The 17,047-nt window shown below is 43.5% G+C and overlaps 2 protein-coding genes across 3 annotated transcripts; one reads left to right on the top strand and one right to left on the bottom strand.

Annotated features, from left to right (window-relative positions):
• The first annotated feature begins 7,093 nt into the window (after window positions 1-7,093).
• LOC109737770 (uncharacterized) lies at window positions 7,094-10,483 on the top strand. The gene is made up of 4 exons (XM_020296900.3): window positions 7,094-7,282; window positions 9,524-9,646; window positions 9,807-9,926; window positions 10,008-10,483. Exons 1-4 carry the CDS (start codon window positions 7,234-7,236, stop codon window positions 10,070-10,072), a joined length of 357 nt encoding a protein of 118 aa, XP_020152489.1. The 5' UTR covers window positions 7,094-7,233; the 3' UTR covers window positions 10,073-10,483.
• Window positions 10,484-11,026: 543 nt separating this feature from the next.
• LOC109737769 (sulfite exporter TauE/SafE family protein 3) lies at window positions 11,027-16,496 on the bottom strand. 2 transcript variants are annotated; one of them, XM_020296897.3, is made up of 13 exons: window positions 16,192-16,496; window positions 15,820-16,071; window positions 15,350-15,509; window positions 14,117-14,317; window positions 13,960-14,024; window positions 13,822-13,849; window positions 13,666-13,742; window positions 13,488-13,574; window positions 12,953-13,003; window positions 11,946-12,167; window positions 11,761-11,854; window positions 11,536-11,676; window positions 11,027-11,444 (listed from the first exon to the last, which is right to left on the bottom strand). In XM_020296897.3, the coding sequence occupies exons 2-13, from the start codon at window positions 16,018-16,020 to the stop codon at window positions 11,359-11,361; spliced, it is 1,413 nt and encodes a 470-aa protein (XP_020152486.1). In that variant the 5' UTR covers window positions 16,021-16,071; window positions 16,192-16,496; the 3' UTR covers window positions 11,027-11,358. The 2 variants fall into 2 exon arrangements, with proteins under 2 accessions (XP_020152486.1, XP_020152487.1); XM_020296898.3 differs by having other exon boundaries at window positions 15,820-16,068.
• Between the last annotated feature and the right edge of the window lie 551 nt (window positions 16,497-17,047).

Genomic DNA, 17,047 nt, shown 5'->3' with positions numbered 1-17,047 from the left:
TCCAATTCAGAAACTTTAAGCAACTCAATGATTTTCATGAGAGAAGATAAAATGACTTCTTCAAAACATATGAAATATGAGTTGGAAGTTTAAAAGGATCAAATTTTAAAGTCCTTTTGAAATTATTTTTAATTTGGAGTTATTTGGCTTTTATTCAAATTATTTTTCTCCAGAAATAAAATATATGGAAAATAGGGTAAAATGATTCCCTACATCAGAAAATTGGAGAGAACTAAATTTGAAATCATTTCGGTATTTTCAAAATGATTTTTATTGGGATTTATTGCAACAGTGGCACTCTTTGCTTTATTTGATTTTTTGTAGATTTTATTTGATGCTAGAAAAATGTTCATGTCGTAGAAAATCTTTTTTTGAAAATTTGGATATATTATATGCCTATATAATATTTTTTATTTCTTTTTGTTTTAGTATATTTGTCTGACTATTATTTTTTAAATTCTCCAGACCGGGCCAACTGCGCCGAAGCCCAGCTAGCCGCAACCGCCTCTTGCCGGGAGCCCTCGTCCCGCACGGCGCCGGCGAAGCCGTGTCGCCGCTAGACTCGTCTCGAGCCCCCCTCCCCCGCCTAGGCTATAAATAGCCGAGCCCCGGGTCCCCTCGAGCCTCGCAACCGCCGCCCCTCGCAGCCTTCGCCGCTTCACGCCGCCGCCCGCGCTGCTGCCTCGCACCGCCCGCGACGCCTCCCGCCGCTGCTTTCGCCGCCCCGCGCAGCGCTCGCCGCTGTCTCCGCCCATCGCCGCCGACCCCGGAGCCGCCGCCCAATCCAAATCGCCGCCGCGCCGTCGCCCTCGCCGGAGTCCGTTCGCCGCCGCCGTTTTTTGGGTGAACTGGTATATACCGCAAACCTGCCTGGTTTTTTCTATTTAGTTCGATTTTATATTATTAGATCGGCTTTGTTTTTTTATTTCGAACCGGTATTCTCTAATTAGCAAACGTCTGTAATTTAAACCTCTAGAGCGAACGGTTTCATCCCTTAGGTTCTGTTAGCGAGCGTTCGCTCGATAGTTTTTTCTTTTTCTTTTGCATTTCGACCAGGGACCCATCCGTGAATATTTTATTTACAGTTTAGTCCCTCTGTTTCAAACTAGCACAACTTTTCGCTCGTTTGTCCAAATCCAACGTAACCAACGCCCACTTCTTCGTCTTGACCCCCTCTATCTAGTTAATCAACTTGAACATGTTTTTGAAAGTTTTAAATTTTGAATTCAAACAGATTTGTATTTGAACTTCGTTTGATCGTAACTCGAGTTTTATAACTCCGATTTAATTGATTCTTTTTGCAAATCGAAGCTCTTGGCCTAAACTTTCTGATAAGGCCAAATTCACCCAATTTTGGTCCTGTTAGAATTTTTTTTATGTTGCAAGAGTTATTTGCCTATTTTTGAAGTTTTCCGAGATCTCTTCTTCGATTCTTTTGCATGATTGCTTATGTGTGGTTACTATTGCTTGCTTACGATAGATTGACCGGAGTGTGACGAGTAGAACTATCAGGAGTTATGAGTATGAATCATCTTCATTAACAGTACAAGGCAAGTTCACACTCTAATCATATCCCTTTACTACCCAGTTTTTATGCATTAGTTTCAACCCTCAAACATTGCATGAGTAGGATTGATAACATGTGGGTTTTGGGAAGTAGTTGATGAGGTAGGAACCTATTGTCTTGCATTCAACCCCTGGGAGTTACTACGTTATGCTTATACTGCTATGCTATGCTCGTAGACGTGGATTGGTTGAGCATATTCATGACAGATGTGAGATTTTTAATTAATGGTTAACTTAAGGTGGCTACTTAAACACATCTGGGTGGATTGGTTGGGGCACCCTGGAGCACCCAGTGGTTTGCCTGGGCACCTGGAGAATCCAGTGTTGTCCTAGGATATCCCGGAGGACCCGTGTGATCATCCTATGGTTCGCCACCCAGGCTCAAAGGGATCATAAGATTATTCATGCTAGAAACTTCCGTGTGCAGCCACAAGCTATTATGGGCTCTAGCATAGTTGAGTATGTTGCATGACCTCTTCCAGCGGTAGGCTAGCAGATGTAGGGGATGTAGGTTGGTACTGTCTACCCAGGGTTAGAGTTAATGCTTCTAAAAGACTGTGTCTCGGCCATCCGTTTCTCAAACACCATGTAGTGCGAGAAATCCAAGGGAGGAGATCGAGTCTTGTGGGGAAAAGTGCGCAAACCTCTACAGAGGGTACAAACTAATCATGATTAGCCGTGTCCCTGGTTATGGACATCTTGAGTATCTGGTTCTTGAATTATCATGTTGATCTCATCACGTTACTTAATTAATTTGTTGGTTGATAATTATTATTTTGGGATTGAGTTGGAGGAACCTTCTCAATATTTTTCAACCAACTTTGTAGTTAAATAAAATATATTCCTTGCAGTAGGGAAAAATTGGCTTTATGCAAAAATAAACTTAGAGCTTTCCACCAGCCAAATATGCATGTAGTGATAGCTTTTATTCATTATTATCCTATGGTGTGAATTTGCCAGTACATTCGATGTACTGACCCTTTGTGGCTGCAACATCTCATGTTGCAGGATCTTACGACGAGTAAGTGATACGTTAGGGTTACGATTTCTACACTCAACTTTGCCATTGGTGTTGATGGGAATCAACAACCTTGTTGTTACTTCCGCTAGTTGGATTGAGGTAATAGTATTTACGTTGCTTTATACATGTGATTTACCTCTGTTATAAATCCTCGAGTACTGTGTGTGTCAGTATACCGATCCAGGGATGACACTTAAGCACAGAGACTTGACCGCCTGAGGTCGGGTCGCTACATTTATCTCATATGAGATCATTGTATTGAAGATCAAAAGAGAGAGAGAGAGAGAGAGAGAGAAAGCCATCTAGCTACTGCTATGGACCCGTAGGTCTTGTAGGAACTACTCACATGTCATCACAGAGGTAGCAAGGTTGATGAATATAGCCTACACAATGGTTTCCCGCTCCAGCAGAGTACCAAAAAAGGCCTCCAGATGGGATCGCGGAAGAACGGAGGCTTGCGGCGGCGGAAGAATTGTTTCGGGTCTTGCTTCAGGTGTCTTGGAATATTAGAGAATTTATAGACCAGAGAGTAGGGTTAACTGAGGCTCAGGGGGGCCATAAGTGCTGATGGCGCACCCCTTGAGCTTGTGGGTTCCTCCTATGTCTTCTGGTCTCTCCCCGAAACTTCTAGGGTCTCTTATGCTTCAGAAAAAATCACCGTAAAGTTTCATCATGTTTGGACTTCGTTTGGTATGGTTTTTTTGTGAAACAGAAAACATGCAAAAAAACAGGAACCGACACTATGCACAAAGTTAATAGGTAGTCCATAAAAATAATATAAAATGGCATATAAAGCAAACAATAATGATAATATAATAGTATGAAACAATCACAAATATAGATATGTTGGAGACGTATCAGTGTCCCATGTGGCTACACACCGCCCACCTCCCCATAACCGTATCCCTTGGACGAAGCCCTCATTCAATCATTTTCTTCCGCGTGCTACCTTTCATTCCTTTTCTCTCCCTCGCGACCACGCCGTCATGCGCTTATTGCTGCCACACATGTGCTTCAGGTCATCACGCTTCATGGGAAGCAACGAGCCTCGTTGATGCTTCAAGCTATCGCGCTTCGCTGGGCGATGTTGCTGCATGCGATGCAACAACGTCCATGTTGCATGGTGGTTTACAACAATGACCATGATGCATGCTGGCCTTTGCAACGTCCAAGTTGCGTAATGGCATGTGTAGACAAGGCAGCTAGTTGCAACACGGGCCAATTTGCAACCATCTAAGCCAAACACAACTCATGTTATGGTCCGACCAGGTGAGGAACAAAGTTAACCAGTTGCAACATAGGCCATGTTGCAACCACCCGAGCCCAAGATGGTTCATATTTCAAAGGAAACAAATTCAACAAACCACCTGAGCCCAATAGCGAAAAGGATTTCTTGCGGTGGCAACATGGCACATGTTGCAACGGCTGGAGAAGAGGTGTATGGTTGACGATCATTGTAATTTGGGACCAGCTGCAAACATCATGTTCCCGACATGGGGCACGTTGCAATGGTTGGGTCCCAACCTGACGGGTAGTGTAACCAAGATCAGACAAGTGTCTCATGTGGGATCAGACGGCCAATCCAATCTGCTCGTCAGCCGATCGACGTGTAGCGTGCGCCATCTACTATTTGCACCCAATGAATTAGGTTTGATTCTCTACATGTCTATGTAGGTAGTTTGGTGTTGAATTTTTTGTGATGTCCATCACTAGCGAGAGCTATATCGGCTAAACAGCTGTAAGTTTGGTTGTGGTCTTAGGGCATCTCCAACACCATTGAAGGAAATATGCCCTAGAGGCAATAGTAAAGTTGTTATTTATATTTCCTTATATCATGATAAATGTTTATTATTCATGCTAGAATTGTATTAACCGGAAACTTGATACATGTGTGAATACATAGACAAAACAGAGTGTCCCTAGTATGCCTCTACTTGACTAGCTCGTTAATCAAAGATGGTTAAGTTTCCTAACCATAGACATGTGTTGTCATTTGATGAACGATGTCACATCATTAGGAGAATGATGTGATGGACAAGACCCATCCGTTAGCTTATCATAATGATCGTTAAGTTTTATTGCTATTGCTTTCTTCATGACTTATACATATTCCTTTGACTATGAGATTATGCAACTCCCGAATACCGGAGGAACACCTTGTGTGCTATCAAACATCACAACGTAACTGGGTGATTATAAAGATGCTCTACAGGTGTCTCCGAAGGTGTTTGTTGGGTTGGCATAGATCGAGATTAGGATTTGTCACTCCAAGTATCGGAGAGGTATCTCTGGGCCCTCTCGGTAATGCACATCACGGTAAGCCTTGCAAGCAATGTGACTAATGAGTTAGTTGCGGGATGATGCATTACAGAACGAGTAAAGAGACTTGCCGGTAACGAGATTGAACTAGGTATGAAGATATCGACGATCAAATCTCGGGCTAGTAACATACTGATGACACAGGAATGACGTATGTTGTCATTGCGGTTTGACCGATAAAGATCTTCGTAGAATATGTAGGAACCAATATGAGCATCCAGGTTCCGCTATTGGTTATCGGAGATGTGTCTCGGTCATGTCTACATAGTTCTCGAACCCGTAGGGTCCGCACGCTTAACGTTCGATGACGATTTGATTATGAGTTATGTGTTTTGGTGACCGAAGATTGTTCGGAGTCCTGGATGAGATCACAGACATGACGAGGAGTATTGAAATGGTCGAGAGGTAAATATTGATATATTGGATGATGGTATTCGGACACCGCAATAGTTTCGGAGTGGTTCGGATATTTTTCGAAGTACCGAGGGGTTATCGGAACCCCCCCGGAAGGTAATGGGCCTACATGGACCATAGGGGAGAGAGAGGGGAGCCCGCAAGGGGTGCCCCCCCATGGGAGTCCGAATTGGACAAAGGGGAGGGGGCGCGGCCCCCTTTCCTTCTCCCTCTCCCTCTCCCTCTCCTTCCCTTTTCCCCCTCCGAAAGAAAGGAAGGGGGGGCGACTAGGACTAGGAGTCCTAGTCGGTTTCCCTCCCCATGGAGCGCCCCCTTGGCCGGCCTCCTCCCTCTCCTCCTTTATATACGGGGGCAGGGGGCACCCCATAGCACATCAATTGTTCTCTTAGTCGTGTGCGGTGCCCCCCTCCACAGTTTACTCCTCCGGTCATAGCGTCGTAGTGCTTAGGCGAAGCCCTGCGCGGATCACATCACCATCACCGTCACCACGCCGTCGTGCTGACGGAACTCTCCCTCGACACTTTGCTGGATCAAGAGTTCGAGGGACATCATCGAGCTAAACGTGTGCAGAACTCGGAGGTGTCGTACGTGCGGTGTTTGATCGGTTGGATCGCGAAGACGTTCGATTACATCAACCGCGTTAAGCTAATGCTTCCGCTTTCGGTCTACGAGGGTACGTGGACACACTCTCCCCCTCTCGTTGCTATGCATCTCCTAGATAGATCTTGCGTGATCGTAGGAAATTTTTTGAAGTTGCATGCTACGTTCCCCAACAACCATTACCTAAAACGGACACACTATCTGCCCGCGGACAAGTCTGGACCAGTCTGCGGACACAGATGCGGGAGTCGGCCATCCAATGTATCCCATAAACGTCCGCCCAGGTCCAGCCAATTTCATTTCAAACGCATAGCAATTTGGTACGTTGACATTCACGCAATACGACACATGTCTGACAATGGAGGCTGTGGATTACCGACCGAGCTGCTTGGTGGCGTAGAAGTAGGGAGGTTGATATTGCTATGGACAGGGTGGCGTGTGTATGGACGACGATGGTGGCGACGCCCCGCCTGGCCCCTGCACCCCGTCCTTGGCCCCACCCGCTCCCTTGCCGCCCTTCTTTTTGTCGGCCACCCCATCTTTTGCCTTTGCTTTGAGGTGGCGGGCTTGTCGTGCCGCTGAGTTAATCTTCCAGGCGGACACCTTCTCCAGATCCTTCACCCCCGCCGGCTCCAGCAGATCTTCGTACGGGTCCATGCGGTGGCGGAAGCGAAAAGTGTGAGAAGGGTGGATGATGCGGCGATCAGAGCGGAGAGGGGGAGGGGGTTTTGGCACCGATTTGCGGACTGCTCCAAATGCACGGGCTTCGCCTCGGTTTTGTGTGGGCTGAGGCTGTCGGAGTCCTACGTGTCGGAGGTCCGAACTCCACGCAAAGCCCCCTGGTTTGCTTTCGGTTTGTGAGTAAACGGACATGCGGACTCGTTGCCAACAAATACAAGCCCGTGTTGGATGTCTTGCAACATCCGAACAAGTCGGTTCGGACACGTGCGGACATTTTGAGGCTCCGCGTTGGAGATGACCTTAGCAAAATGTTGAGCCATATTGTCTTGCTTGCAAGCTTTGTTTTTCTAGGGTCATTCTTATGTTATTGGCTTCAGTTACTCTATTATTACGTTGTTGTATCCGATATTCCGATGTTCTCTCCTCTGATATAAGCAAGTTTTGATTTAATTAAATAAATAAAATCACACTCCTATAAACGAAGACAGGAGAGCTTATGAAAGGGGATATATACAGTAAACCACCGGCGCTTTCTGTTCCTTTCTTCCGTAGAAGCTCGGAAGCCAAGCTGTGCCTCCCCCAAAGCCCTCCTCCAGTCCTCCACGGCTTCACCACCGAGAAGCAGGATCCTCATGGGCTGCGCAGGATCCACCCCCAAGGGCGCTGCGGCCGCCGGAGGCGGTAAGATTTCACGATCCGAGCTCCCAGCCCCTCAGATTTCCCCTCCTGTTCTTCGCTTTCTGCTTGATCCGCCCCGTTAGGATCGGGTCCTTGCGACAAGATTTCTGTGCGACTCGTGGAATTGGGTTCTTGGAGTTTGAAGATTTGTTGGTCCCTTTAGAGGGCGTGCGTTGTGATGGTGTAGATGGCGTCAGTTGTGTGATGGGAATGGATTCTTGTCCAGCCGTGCTTGGCAGGAATTGATTTCTTGGTTCCAAATCGTGCTAGGCTATCCAAGTTGAGTTATTTGTGTGTAGGTAGTTGCTTAAGGGCTTGGCAGGGATTTTTGAGTGGCGCCTTCGTGGAAAGGGATTATTTGTCGAGTTGTGATTTGGGTTTGAGTTGGCCGGTAAAAATTGCAGGAGTGGAACTGAATGGGATCATTTGTTGTGCGGATTTCCTTGGTGAATGATTAGTTTGCGACGATGGGATTCTTGGGGAAGATGGAGTTGCTTCCCCTTGTGTAACTAGAGAGTGCTCTTGCTGAACTGGATTGTGTAACTATTGAGTGGCGACAGGAGTGTAAATTAGGTTCCTTTTTTATACATTGTTGTCCCTGTGTGCATAACGTCTGGTAGATGATATAGGACACTTTCTGACTTCGTTAATCATAGTTTGGTGAAGAGGAGGTCATGATCAGTGAGTGTCTGAACATGAGGATGTAACTGGATTTGGATCTTCCAAAGTTGTTAGCTGTGATAGACTTGTTGAACTTGTGGATAGTCCAAATTAAGCATGGATGGCGAAATTGTCCTTTCTGAAGAGATTTTTTTTTTGTTCTTTCCAGTTTCTTGTGTGTGACAAATGCTTCTTGATCCGACAGCATGCACAACTATGCTTTGCTACATGACGCATCATTTTGATTTCTGTATGATTTGTTCTGAATGGAACTAATTAGTTAGCATAGCAGTCGACAAGACATAGTTTTAACATTCATTGCATTCTTGGGGGTGAGATTAACATCTCTGTATCTTGAAGGTTTCTGTTTTCTTTTGTGATATGTAGTGGTTGTTTATTATGACAATTCATGAGCGAATGTTATATTTTGGATCCTGTTCTATTGTCCTGAATCCTGATGCAAGAGACATGACATTTTGTGCAAGTTGAATACTGAAAGCTGGAACTATACAGGATTTGGTTTCCTTGTTCATTACATTTGAGTAGAGTTGCATTTTATGTATTCAGCTAGAAGTAATAGCTTAGTGTCTGGTAAACTAATAATGGTGTCAACATTTATTGAAGAATATGGATGGTTGATTAGTTAGCCTAATCAGCTTGGAGCCTGACAAAATGTATCCACAAGGACTAGGTTGTGCTAAACTGTTAAAAGTAGTATTATGTTTTGAACAATTCTGTGGGGCTTGGTATTTGATAAAGAAGGAGCAAGTGACATTTGGAACATGATGGTAGTATTATGTAAGTCCTTGTGCATCATATTGTGTCTTTTGAAAATGGTACAAAACATTTTGTGGAATTGTTAGTTCTTGCCACTTGCCAGTATTTTAGATAGTTGATGACCTCATGTAGATCTATTAAATACATGCCTGACTACTCATTGACAATGTCTAATCTTGAATAATTAGATGAAATAACATTATTATATACCTATGTGTGTTTTAGTCATCTCATGTAATAGCATGGATCAAGCTCAGAGGTTTCTTCGGTCTTGTTTGTAATTTTACTTCTTGGCTGTTGTTCCTTTGTGCAAAGGCTAGCGTTCTGCTATTTGTTCAGTTTTGCCAGGTCAGTATGTACGTGGCTTGTACTATGATCCTTATGTTATAAATGAGACACGTATTACCATGCAAAAAAAATGTCCACTCAATATTTGATTAATTGCAATTTTGAGTTGTTGGCACAGATAAAATTTTCATTTATGTTCTTTAGTCCCTATAAGTTAGTTTGTTGGTGGTAAAAAAATTCTACTCACCATATGTAATGTGTATATTTGTGGTAGACACATAAGGCAATGAGAACAGGGCTAGGAAAGACGCCTTAAAATTTAAAGGTAAACTTTTCATCGAATGGGAAGTTGTACAATGATGTTCCTGTTAAATAGAGATGAGTTTTTGAGAGTGAAAAAACTGGCACTGTTTGTCTTTTGTCTTGCACTGAATTTACTCTAATATCTTTTAACTGTGTATACGTATTCAGGCTTCACTGGTCATTTCATACAATGTGGCTTATTTTAAATTTATGCAGAAGCTACGAAGAAAGTCAGGAAGCCTAAGCCCTGGAAGCACCCCCAGCCGATCACAATTGCCCAGCTCAGGCAGATGCGTGATGAGTTTTGGGACACAGCTCCTCACTATGGTGGTCGGAAAGGTACTTCTCACTCTTTGCTTCTGTCGTGTGTCTTTACATAATTTTACTTCCTACTATTAAATTATTAGTTGAGCTAAATTTTCTTTTTGTGCTTGTATCTATAGTTCTCTTAGCTGCTCATGTACGCAATCCTTGGACTAACCATTTAAGCCTTCTACAGAAATTTGGGATGCCCTTCGTGCTGCGTCAGAGGCTGATGTAGCCCTTGCACAGGCAATTGTGGAAAGTGCAGGCGTAATTGTTTCAAATGCTGACCTGACTCTATGCTATGATGAAAGAGGTTTGATTTTCCATCTGATTCCTTTTTTCCCACTCTTTCAACTGTTGTTCAGTTAGTTTACCATAGCTATTAACATTTCAGGTGCTAAATATGAACTGCCCAAGTATGTTTTGAGTGCGCCAACCAACCTGGTCCAGGACAGTTGAAGGGCAGCTGCACTATGATCTATTCATGTAAAAAACTGTAAATCGCTTCAGATGCTAAAAACAACGCCTTGCTCGAGTGTCCTGGTAACAGGAGCATGGTTGATTAATGATTTCAAGCATGCTTCTGGTAACTGTCAGCTTACAGTTTCCCCCCTATCGTTAGCATACAATGTTCTCTTCTATCTCAACTGTCTTCCGACGATTTAGATAAAGTTGTTCATAGCATCCCCTAAATTGGTGCTACTGTAAACACGAGTCTTAGAAATCTTCGTTATGGGTTAGAAACTTCAGAATGGTGCGTTGATGTTTTGTTACAATGATATAAGTTAAAGTATGGCAATACTTTTCAGAAAGGGAAAAAGAGAATGTAACATCTGTTAGTTACAATGATATATTTTAAGTTGCCTATAATGCATCAGACTGTCACTCTTTGCCTTGTTGCCATGCCCATGCATTGCCTCCTTTGAGAATGCAAATTGAGGGATGTGATATGTAGGAAATCATGATCAAAAGATCTTACGGCGGCAGTAGTTACTTTATTACTCCCTCCGTACCAAAATAAGTGTCTCAACTTTCTACTAGTACAAGATATCTCGTGATGCTGAAATGTTCTGGAAGGATGCAAGCGCAACCATTCTACTAATAGTGCTGGAGTGTTCCCCCGCAAAAAATAAAATAAAATAAATAGTACTGGAGTGTTACATGTTCATGATCTGATGTTGGTTCAAATTAAGAGATAAGTACAGAGGCCAAGTGTTTTCAGCAGCCCTGATTATTGGCGATGAGTGGCGCCATAATCTTTGTCTGGTGATGTAGATTGTGGGTATGATATATGTTGAATTCTGAAGAAACGTAGAGCAGGACATGCAGAAACATGAAATTCTGCCGGCGCTGTGCATCGATCGTTTGATAATGGGGTATACGCCTATCTGCAGGGGCATTCTCAGTGAACAATTTCTGACAACAAAATGCACATCTAGGGTGATATTTCTGCAGGGCATAAGAACAAGTTCACTAAATCTAGTACAAGATTGGTACAATGAGATAGGCACGGTGAATTGGCTTTAAACTGAAAATTCAGAAATCAGTTCCAGAAAAAAAGTGCGCTCCCAACATTTACTCCAGTTCTAACCCCAAGCGGTGACCTCCAGTTTTTTGCGCGCTAGATTACATTCTGGTTACATGGCTAAAGATTTGAAACCTGAACCACCTATGAATCGAATCTCCAATTTAATTCCGGTTCCTTGCTCGAATGACTGCACATGAACGTTAAGCCTGCTTGCATACTATGCATCATACTTGCAGAGGTTCTCAAACCCCATGTACTCATGTTGCTCCATCTTGTGAATCATGTTCGAGATACCGACCCCACCTGAAGATTGAAAAGAAGCAGCTTAACATTGTTCAAAGTTCAAAAACAGTGGACATTTGATCAGGGCACAGTCAGATGTTCGAAAATGTACCGAGAGAAATTGCGCTGATGAAGATCATGAAAGCCAGTATGAAGATGATGAGTGATGCCCGCCCTAACCAACTGATCAACCTCCTGACTACATGTTGCCCGATAATGGCAGCAACGAACGCCACAGCAACAAAGTAAGCAGCTGAAGAAAAGGCCAAGAAATTGATTCAGTACATGCCCAGCCCTAAACCAAGAAAAACAATGTGAACCAGAGGGATAGTGTTACCATAAGGAACTGGAAACCGGTTCAAGAGGTAGTATTCCACGACGGACATAGAAGCAGAGAACATCATCGCAAACGTGGCGGTAGCACTTGAAACCTATGATGGTTTCAGTTAAGGAGGCATTCGTTATGGCCAAATCATAACTTGTTGACATACATAAACGTGAAAACTGGGGGGTGGAGTGTACCTGGGGAGGGATGCCGAGCTCCAAAAACAGTGGTCCCATGATGAAACCACCTCCCAAACCTAGCAGACCGCCAACGAGCCCTGCAGTGACACCGAAGAAGCAGTATATGCAGAGCTGATGAAATTTCAGGGTAGTTTGCTCATTTCCCTTTGATGATAGCACCCTCTTCCCGTTCATCAGACCCAGTGCTTCGTACATAGTCACTCCTACAGAGACCGGGATCTGCACCAAATGAGTAGAAAGATTTATGACTGTATGATCAACATTGATACGATACATCAACCCTTCTTTCATAATGTAATAACAGAAATTAGCCAAGTAGACCAATAGTGAAAATCGGTCCATATAGGTGGTGCAAAATCATAACTTTGTACAAATTGGTAGAGAAAATTGGGAGCTTAAATCAAATGTTAATTAGTAGGAAAAAAATATATATATACTGAGCTCACAGATCTAGTGACAATGTAATTTTCTTTTTTTAGTAATCACCGGGGGGGAGAGGATCCCCACCTGTATATATATTGCTCAAAGCGTCCCAAGGACCAGTGTTACAAGGGTTTACAGAGTCACGGCGATCCGTGAAGAGAGGTCGTAGCGCCAAGACAGAGCGGCTACCTTATCACTCGGTTCTCTAAACCGAAGAGTCCAAAGATCAAAGTCCCTACATAAGCTAGTAATGGTTACACGTGGACTATGGTTTTCATTCCTAAAAGCAGCAGCATTTCTTGCTTCCCAGATTTTCCAAAGAATAGGCAGAAGGATCTCTGGCCAGATAGAGTCGTCGAGGTGCACTAGTGTGGGGATTGCCCACAATGTATGGCTTTGAATCTCTAAGTTTGAGTAGTTACATTTGGAGTTCAACAAAGACATGAGATAATTTATAAATCTGGTGATAAGATTGATATTTGGAACACAAATTCCAGTGGCTAAGTATTTTAGAGGATCTACATAAACCAGCATGGATTTTTGGTATAACTGGGGTAAAACAGGTGCGGAAATATAAATACCTGGAGAAAGTTCAAGACCCAGTACCACGTGGAGCAAGTAGGAGCATAATTCTGCAAGTATGAGAAAAATAGCATAGCATTGAAGTATTACTGTCAAAGATAGAAAGCTATAAATTTAGTTCAAGTACAATAGTTTCTAAAAGATAAAGTGACAGCATTTGTATGTGTTTCTTTTTCAAATTAACTGAAAAGAGCAGAAGATCCTGAAACGTCTTATGAAAACCGACTTAATGGATCGGCTGTACATATTGATTTGATTCCTATTTTTTCTGAATGAATTGGTCATAAAGGATGTTTGTTTACTATCACAAATTTGTGAGACTACATGAAAGAAACATTATCGTCCGCTTAAGACAAAAGCAAAATCAAGAAAGAGAAAATGCTTGCTAGTAAGGCCAAATAAAGCAACAAAAATAACCAAACAAATGTGCTGAGTTATAAGACAGCTAGTAGTGACTTGGTAAGAAGCTGGAATTAGATGCGTCTGACATTTTTATGACCATTTTAATTTGTAGTTTTGCATTACAATCCTCACCTTTGTTATCTGAATAGCAAGGAATGCTAGCCACACGAATGTGAGAAGACCAAACTCCTTCCAGTAAATGTTCTTCATAAGTGATGGCTGAAATATTGGGAAATTCTAGGTTCAAATTCTTGAGAATGAGATCTCCAACAAATGCAAGGAATCATGTATATTGTCGTGAGATGTTTACCGCTTCATCTGAATGGGGTTTTACATCAGCTGCGGCACCTGGTCCTGTAGAGAGTGGTGCATACTCTGGTTCCTCGCCTGAAAGGTTGAAAAATACGAGCATTAATATTTTGATTTGGTGACAGATGAGCAGCACTTCGTTTTCTAGCATTCTTACTGGTTTGCTCCAATCGTTTCTCAGCTTCCTGGAAGAAATGAAAAAAGATCCATTAGCATACAAAAGGGGCAAACAAAAGAAGGGGAGATAAATAAAATTACTTTTTATAAACATGATGAGATAACTGTGGAAGATTACCCTTTTGATTATTGTCTCCTTTTTCCATGTCTCAACACCCTTCAGGAAAGCTTTAGTTGATGTGCCTACAATTTAATTTGGGTAAGCAAAGAAAGGTCATTCATGAGAACTAGATAACCAAATAAACAAATGCAGCAGTTTAGGGGTTAATCAGCACCTAGGAAAAGGATTATCAAGAGAACTGTGACCAGCCAGTCAGGGAATATAACATTGAAAATAACACCGATGCTAATCCCGAGCATTAGCATAGGCTGAATGAGCAGTGCTAGGTCATAGTCGATCACCGGCATGTCCAAAGTCGGATGTTTCAGCTTGAGATTGTAGTACACAGTTGAGATAGCTGCACCAGTGATCATACCTGTCCAAATGAATGCAAAATATCAATTAAAAACGCTGAACAAACATTGTATTTGTAACTAAATACTTATATATTATTCTATCATATTTTTGCAAGACTCGTATAGTAAGTCAGCAACCAGAGATTTCTATGAATTGTTCTAAACTACTAGGAGTATAATGATGTCAACCAACAATTCTAAGTAGAGGGAGGTAATTATGTGTAAACGTAAATGAATTCCTAAACAGCAGGGATGTATACTGACGATAAAGACACAAACCAGATAATTAGTATACAGGTTGGAAAGAATATCTGGGAAATGAAGGTGCATTGTTATAAGGCTGTAGTCGCGGTGTTGGCGCATGGTGCAGGGTTAGGTCACGAGTTCCAAACCAAATAACCGGACGCTGACCCTGACTTTATGCTCAGTTCGGTAGACGGAGACGATATTGTTGGTCGTATCGTTTAATGGAATAGAATAAATTCCATAAAACACCCATTTAAACCCTAATGCAGGATCATTGCTCACTGAACTTCAATATTTCAGATTTGCATGTTAATACTTTGATTATTGTATAGCCTTCTCTTTTCATGGAAACAAGTAAACATGGACTTAGCTTATAAATAAGTAAGTGAGCAAGACAAAGGCAAAAAGGCGTAATCTGATACACATGAATATATAATTAGCAACCATCACAAGTTACCTACCTAACACAAACCAAACAGAATAGCGTTAATTGCCCCTTTAGGACACTTAAATACTCTAATTCCCAACTAATTTGCCAGCCTAACTTTCCAACAGCAACAGGACAAGCAAGATCCCTCGAAAAGAGGTAAACTAATGCACACATGAATCAATCAGTACAGCACCTCATACTTAAAAAGCAAGATACCTAGAAAAGAGGCAAACTAATGCACACATGAAGGAATCATTACAGCACCGCATACTGAACAAGCCTGAGAAATGAATGCTTGGGGACAGCAAGAACTGTTGCTTTCAGAGCAGGCAGGCACAGAAGAAGAAAATCCCAAAGGAAAGAGTCGGATCCTCACACTTGGATATGGCAGTTGAAGACTTTGGATCAAAACCAATTATCAATGTTAACATCGGCACAAAGATCCCGCCGCCACCAACGCCCCCGACACTCCCAAATGACGCGCCGAAGAATCCGATCAGCGACCCCAGCACCATTTTCCATCCGAATTCCATCGGCTGCCACATCCAGAAAATCCACCAGATTAGCACCACACATATAAAAAAGAAGAGATATACTGAAAAAGTATCACACAGATGTACATAGCTTGGAGTTTGAGCTACATAATAATTAAATTAAATCAAGAAAATTCAGTTCCCTCGTGCATGGGTCAAACTGAATTCCCACAAACCGAGCAGGTAAAAAGGTGCAGCAGTTCATCTCATGGCTAATAAAATAGCTGAAAGCAAACTACAGTAGAAGCTGTAGTACAAAAGACGCGCTGGTTAAAGAAATGCTCGGAAAGCTGGGGTTTGTTTTGTGTGTTACCGGCCAAACATGCTGGTACGAGTTCCCGTCGGTCTGCCACATGAAATTGGCAATCTTGTTGAGGAGGCTGATCTCCTCCGGCGCCGCCACCACGGCGCGGTCGCTGGGCAGCGAGAGCCCACGGTCGGCGGCGGCGACGGCGAACGCGGCCGCGCACGCGACGCCTAGCGCGGCAATGGCCTGCCGCATCCTCCTCCCCATTCCTCGGACCCAACCAAACCAAGAAAGGCAACTTCCTGCACCGCTTCCCTACTTTTTTCCCAACAACAAAAGAAAGAGAGAAGAAGATAATCAGAGCTGGAGGGCAGGCTGGGCCTGAGAAATCATGGAATTGAAACGCCTTGTTTGCGGCTTGGGATTGCGGAAACGTACGAAGGCCGCCGCGGCTCTCCTAGTCTGGATGATTCCTGATGGCTCTCTCGGGTGCACAAGACAGACGTGCGGGAAAGACAAAGACGGCCGAAGCCGCCGTCTCCGGCTGTTCGGATTGGGAAAGGAGGCGGAGGAAACTCGCGGGAGCCGGACGCAATGCGAGGGCGACGGGAGGAGCCGGGATTCGGCGGAGAGGGAGAGAGGGAGGGAGAAGAGACACGTGAGAAGGGGGAGGCTACGAACGAACTCGGGCCAAATTTAGAGAGGTGCAGCGTGGCAGTTTGCAATATACCCACTGCGCAGCCGCGAAATTACGAAGCGGCCCGTTGAGACTTTAAAATGAGATTCACATGTAGGAAACCTGGATTCAAGGAGTATAGCTGTACAATACTCCCTCTGTCTGAAATTATTATTTTTTATCTGGAATTACTTATCGTAGATATGGATAAAAATGAATATGGATCACGGACGAGTAAAAAATGCAGTTCTTTTTTGCCGGGTAAACGAAGGAGAACTTGGCCTGTGAAATACTAAGAAACTACAGTACATTCTGGACGTTTATGCGCACATGGCCCTACATTCAGCAGAGAGCCCACTTCATCCCAAAAGCCCGGACTGAAGTGAGGAAGGAATTTCTCCCTTATAAGCTGGTCATGGCCTCCTCCTGCAAGTGAGGTGGGACTAAACCGAGCCAGCCTCACCGGCATACAGCAGCCCTAACATCCCATCCCCTTGAGAAGCCTCTCAGGAAGGCATGGCGATGCTGGCTCTGATACCAGATGTTAGCGTCCAACTTGATCTAGCCCACACTCTACTTACATTCTGGACGTTTATGCGCACATGGCACAACATTCAG

Source organism: Aegilops tauschii, chromosome 5 (assembly GCF_002575655.3).
Source record: "Aegilops tauschii subsp. strangulata cultivar AL8/78 chromosome 5, Aet v6.0, whole genome shotgun sequence".
Lineage (NCBI taxonomy): Eukaryota > Viridiplantae > Streptophyta > Magnoliopsida > Poales > Poaceae > Aegilops > Aegilops tauschii.
The sequence above is the reverse complement of the archived record's forward strand: the minus strand, read 5'-3'. Positions and strand labels throughout refer to the sequence as shown.

What these genes read in the sequence shown, in the direction of transcription:
- LOC109737770 (XM_020296900.3), top strand. Translation starts at nt 7,234, where the DNA reads ATGGGCTGCGCAGGATCCACCCCCAAGGGCGCTGCGGCCGCCGGAGGC. An exon ending in TCACTATGGTGGTCGGAAAG is followed by an intron (nt 9,647 to 9,806) that starts GTACTTCTCACT and finishes AGCCTTCTACAG; the next exon opens with AAATTTGGGATGCCCTTCGT. An exon ending in TCTATGCTATGATGAAAGAG is followed by an intron (nt 9,927 to 10,007) that starts GTTTGATTTTCC and finishes TTAACATTTCAG; the next exon opens with GTGCTAAATATGAACTGCCC.
- LOC109737769 (XM_020296897.3), bottom strand. Translation starts at nt 16,020, where the DNA reads ATGGGGAGGAGGATGCGGCAGGCCATTGCCGCGCTAGGCGTCGCGTGC. An exon ending in GAAACGATTGGAGCAAACCA is followed by an intron (nt 13,743 to 13,821) that starts GTAAGAATGCTA and finishes TCAACCTTTCAG; the next exon opens with GCGAGGAACCAGAGTATGCA. An exon ending in GGGTCTTGAACTTTCTCCAG is followed by an intron (nt 12,168 to 12,952) that starts GTATTTATATTT and finishes CATTTGGTGCAG; the next exon opens with ATCCCGGTCTCTGTAGGAGT.